Source organism: Gossypium arboreum, chromosome 12 (assembly GCF_025698485.1).
Source record: "Gossypium arboreum isolate Shixiya-1 chromosome 12, ASM2569848v2, whole genome shotgun sequence".
Lineage (NCBI taxonomy): Eukaryota > Viridiplantae > Streptophyta > Magnoliopsida > Malvales > Malvaceae > Gossypium > Gossypium arboreum.
In genome coordinates, this window is record NC_069081.1 from 34,096,019 (window position 1) to 34,101,652 (window position 5,634).

The following is a 5,634-nucleotide window of genomic DNA, read 5'->3' on the forward strand; positions in this document are numbered from 1 at the left end:
TAGCTGTATTTATATTTTAGTTGTCAAACTTAAAGATGTTTTTAGTAATCAAGAGTAAATTACTTTGATTCTATCCATAAGTCATAATTCTTCTTTTAACCTTTAGATCAGAAAAAGAAACAAACAAGCTTAAACACACAAGAACCCTGTTCCTCCTCATTACTACAATAGTATTTGGTAAAGCTCAATTCACAATTATTTGATGATTGAAAACGAAATTTATTTTTTCACAATTAAGCAAGTTGGTTACATTATTTGTGTTGAATATATGATTTTAAAAGGAACCTTAATTTATTAATATTTAAATAGATAAAACTTGGTACTAAAAAAAAAAAAAAACCAAAACCTCGTTCATCGAAACCAACCCAATATCAAATAATCGACCAAACCTCATTAGTTCCATCTTTAAAACCAAATTCAACCATCCAATTTTCCCGTACTTCAATTCAAACAATAAGCTTTCACGAATCAGTGTCCAGATATTTACACAGATTTAGGTTGAATTTGCTCAAAGTCAAAAACCTCGAACATAAGGCGTCTCACATCTGGCTTACCATATACAGTGTATGAAAGGCCATGGAGGGCCTGCTGAACAGCAGTTGTGGCAGGGTTCCGGAGTCTTCGATTGTTCTCATACGCACCTTGAACTTGCTCCGAGTAGATGATAAAACGATGCATATACTTTTCCCGCAAATACCTCCCGCAGAACTTGTTCATAAGAACACGGCGATGCTTCTCTTGTAGCCATCTTCCAGGGGCGTCTAGATGCTTCATCAGCAACCTCTCCGCCATAACCAGATCCTAAAGAATTCGAAAACAGAATTCCATTTCAGATTGAGTTAACCCAAAAAGATCATTCTTTTTCTTCCAGTGTTGTATCAAGTATGAGAGAGGCCAAAGCATGTGTCTAACTTCGCAAAAAACTATTACCTGGATCTTCTGGCCGACATACTCCAACCGCTCAAAGCAAAACCGAGGATGTTCAAACTTGTATTTTGATGGATGCATAAAACAAAGCTGTAGTACCACAAACGAAACAGCACAAGGAATCAAGCAGGAGAAAGATGAGTAAATAATGCCTTGCATCTAGAGAACGAGAATAAACAGTCAAATAACCTGTAGCCCAAGCCCGAGTTCAATGTTCCTGGCTTCAGTAATTTCGGGTATTCTATCATTTACTGCCAAGGGATATCCCAGTATCTGCATAACTTGTGGTTTGCTGTCATAATCCCAGATATTTCCCCGAAACCGATGCATACCTGGTGGAACACAAGCCCTGAATAGCCTTGGATGTGCAAAAAGTGCATCCTGTGGTGGCTGTAAGAAAAATGAATTAGGTTAAGTTTCCTCTTAATATCAATTTGAACAAAATGCTTAACCAGGCTCCCGTACACAGAAACATTGCCACAACACATAATCTCTTTCCTCAATCACCTTCCCTTTAATAATTTCCATTTTAACTAATAAACTATCTACAAATGAAGGGTAAAAAAAATCAAAGCTTACCTTATAAGTAGCAACATCCTGCCAACTGAGCTTATTCCCTTCAAATTCAACAGAAACATAATCTACATCTTCAAGTTGTCTCCTTAATCGTGGCTGGCAGTCATCAGCTTCTGGTTCCATTCCAAATACTTCAAAAAGAACACGATACACTTCCGGCATACCAAAACACAAGTATATTGCCCCAAACAGAGCCCAAAAGACGGACCTGGCCAAAATAACATAAACTATTAGCCAATACACACACGTGTAATCAGTCTATTTCAGATATCTCACAGTCCCACCACCCAAAGCATCAAGTGATATGAACTCATGCAGCATGACATAATCTATCCATTCTTAAACGTTTCTCATACGACAGCTAATATTTTCTTCCAGCCAGTAAGCTAAGGCTTACTGGTACATATTACCCATTAAAAACAAGGCATATACCTATACATATTTGCCACTGACGTATTGCAATATAAGACATCCATCAGCTTTCCTACCCATAACATGACATTTTTATTGTATTGTTTAAACCAATATTAGCAGCGTTCCATGACTTCTAAGTTTTTGGATCTTCTCTGTCCTGATGTTATTCTAGCCATGCATTTGTAGTTAAAAATAGAAAACTGAGATTATCTCTTCAATAAATCATACATACTGACAAAAAGATAATAGCAAATAAATTGCTTAATATGCAAAACCCCTTTCTCAACCTCACAAAGTAAAGATTTTAAAGAGTAAAGCAGGGTGTCAATAAATACAAGTAAACTTGGTAGCTCCATCACTAGCAGATAACAAAGATTATGCATAATAATGATGGCAACTCCATCCTACTGCAGTCACCTTAATAGCACAGTAATCCTATCATATGCCTCCGATTTGACTCTGTTTTTATTTTATCTAGACCACAAAAGAAACATAATGCAGCATTTACTAAGACGTAGTATGTTTGAGCAAGTTAGGGTTTGAACCATGTAACATTCAGATATATGTTTGAACAGTGCAGCTGCAACCACTAAGCAGCTAAATTCTAAGTCCAACCGTGAAAATATCATTTTCTTAACAAATATGGATAGCCTTATTTCGTCACATGCTATCAGTTCCAAATCATGTTGCCATGCAAAACTGGTATGCAGCCATAAGAACAACAGAAGAATGTGCCTAGTGCATATTGATGCCTGGCTTGCTGAAAGCGCAGCCTAAAAACTAAAAAGGCTATATTACTTGGACTTAAGTGTGAGCCATATACAATTTTGAGTTTGACATGGGTATGTTCCTTTCTTTTTAAGCTTTTCCATGTATTTGGAGAGTCTTGGAGGGACTCATCACCATAACCGTGTCCTGATATACGCCAGACACCAGTGTCGAACACGGGTACTTGAAAATAGAAAGAGTTGGAGCAACACAGCTAAAATGCACAGGATTAAGTCCAAAGTTAACCTAGCATGGATTCAAGAAACAAAAATTCTACTCAAGTAATGATACTTAGAAGGCAACAACCATGGGCAAGTAAAAGCGGTCAAAACATCATAGCTAAAGGCAAGAGGAATGCAATGGTTTTATTTCTATGCCATGGTATGTGAGACTAAAGCTAGGTGCACCAATTCCCAAAATGAAAATTCAACACCTGCCCCCACGTACCCTCAAGTTCAAACAAATATATAGCAATTCAGAAATTTATGAATTATACACGTCAAGATCTACTAAGCAAATTATTCGTCAAATGATAAACAGAAGAAAAACTCACTTCACAGGAGGTTCCCGGTCTTTCCTAATCAATTTATCCATATCATCATAAGGAAAGATTAGATTCTGCAAGCTAGCAGCTTTAATCCAGTTAGGCAAATTCCTCTTCCCAATCAAACCAAACACTCTTTCCCTCATTGGCCCCGGCGATTCCCTCGGATACCTCTGCAAGAAAAACTCCGCCAGAGCCAACTCCAGTACATATTGCCCCAAAAACCAAAGCCTGGAATGAGCCGACCTAACGTGCCTAGCATTAGTCCTATCACAAGAAGGATGCTGAAACGCCAAATACAACAGAGTATCAAACTGTTTCGCCGGATTATCATCTCCCAATTCATCAGATTTCTCCAAAGGATACCCCAAAGCTTGCTTAGCTTCAAGCAAATACTCGTCTATCCAAGTATTGTCAGCAGTGTTAAGCTTTGAAGAAGGCAGGCAAGAACTTAACAAAGGGAACTGTTTTAAGGATAATTGTGGGCTGTTTAGGAATCTTTCTGTCAGTTTTTTGTCATCGAGGGGAGGCTTCAGTATGAACCTTTTGGGGGGTACTTTTTTCCTTGGAGCTGTGGCTTTTTTACGATGGGCAAGCTCTTTTAGGAGTCTTTGCGGGCTGTTTCTGGGAAGCTCTTGCGATGGGCCGACAGCAACAGCGAGGACGCGGAGGTTTTTGGGTTTTGATGTTTGTGGGTAGAGTTGAAGTGGGAAGGGGGAGAGGGATGAAGAGAATGAGATATCGGAGAGCTTTTTCGAGAAGGGTGTAAGAGATGATGAGAGTTCCATTGAAGAATTCGTTGAATTAAAAGATTGAAGCATTTCTTTTAATTACGGGAAATGGAGATTTTGGGTTAGGTTGCCATTGAAGAATGGGGTTTGTTTGCAGGGGTTTTACGGAGGAGGATTTGGATAAGGTGAAGAAGCGTGTCTTATTTTGCAGTACAATATCTCCGGCAAGGGAGATATTTTTTTTTCTTTTTCTTGTAAAAGAATTGTTTTACTTTTACGATGTCGTCCATTAAATTGGTAATTTTGGAAAAAAAAAAATGTTCAATGCTCTTTTCCTAACCATCGGAGAAGTAATTAAATGAACCTTATTAATTAAAAAGAAAAAAGAAAGAGAGATACTTTTGGCTAAGATTTTTTAATTTTTTTATTATTAATATTTTAATAATTTAATTATTAGATTTACAAAATATAAATATACAATTATATTTATTATACATGTAAATTTTGAATCGATTCAATATTTCTATCGTACCTATATAAAATATTGTATTTATTAATATATATTTAATTGTTGAAATTTTTTACATAAAATAAATAATTATATATTTTATATTTGAAAGTAATAATTAGACATTTTAATTTAACCAAAACTTAGCATGCATGATCAACATAAATTGAATATAAAATATGACGATCAAATTGTTAAAATATTAATCGTACAAAAAATTATAAAGTGTATAAAACTACTTCAGTTTTACTTCAGTATAAATTGACCCCTTTCTATTAAAAGCATATGAATCAAGTGTAGAAAAGGTGATGGTTGGCAAGCAACAACTGACAATTATCTGTTAAGTCTGTTGCTAACTGACTTGGTTAGTTAAGTTAGTTATGTATATAGTTGTGATATGTAAAGGAGACTATAACTTTTTAAGTTGGCTTATTGTGAAGCTTAGGTGATTCATCAATAAAGAAGTTTGATTCTCTTATACTTTGTTCTTATTTGTTGTTTGTTTGTTCGTTATTCTTGTATTGTATTTCTGCCAGTTTCGATGTTTGATGCAGGCTTGTGGTTCGATCATGGTAAGTGATATTGAGATTCGACTTACAAAGGTATCAAGTTCTAATCATGTTATTCCTGCGAGCAAGATTAGTTAGGTACTTTCTAACAAACATGTGAATGTTTGCTTGAATGAAAGAACTTTTTACTTGGGAAGCAACAAGTGCTTCATACTATTAAAAGTCATGGCTTGGAAAGATTTCTTGATTGGTCAGTTGTTGTTCCATCGAAAGTTCTTGTTTCATCTTCTAGTGATAACGTTGCAAATCTTGAGTATGCCAAGCACATTTGTAACACCCCATACCCAGTCTGATCACCAGGTCTAAGCTACAGGGTGTCATATTCATTGTCGAAGCAACTATGATAAACTATATACTAATTCCATCGTTAAACATTCATATACAAGTATTACACGTATCAAACACAATAAATAATCATTTCTGAGTCAAATACAAGCTTAAAAAAGCTTAATACCATCTAGGAGTCGATTAAGGACCACAGAGAAAAGTTTTATAAAATATCCCAAGTAGGTGTCACAATTTCAAGGGCTTGCTATCATAATTTTGAAGATAGTAGCCGAGCTTCCCACCTTGAGAATTAAATTGTAAGGTTTTGTA

The 5,634-nt window shown here is 35.9% G+C and overlaps 1 protein-coding gene across 1 annotated transcript; it reads right to left on the bottom strand.

Moving 5' to 3' along the window:
- Window positions 1-350: 350 nt before the first annotated feature.
- Window positions 351-4,232, bottom strand: LOC108479726 (ribonuclease III domain-containing protein RNC1, chloroplastic). The gene is made up of 5 exons (XM_017782479.2): window positions 3,239-4,232; window positions 1,507-1,711; window positions 1,117-1,317; window positions 931-1,017; window positions 351-801 (listed from the first exon to the last, which is right to left on the bottom strand). Exons 1-5 carry the CDS (start codon window positions 4,048-4,050, stop codon window positions 484-486), a joined length of 1,623 nt encoding a protein of 540 aa, XP_017637968.1. The 5' UTR covers window positions 4,051-4,232; the 3' UTR covers window positions 351-483.
- Window positions 4,233-5,634: the final 1,402 nt, after the last annotated feature.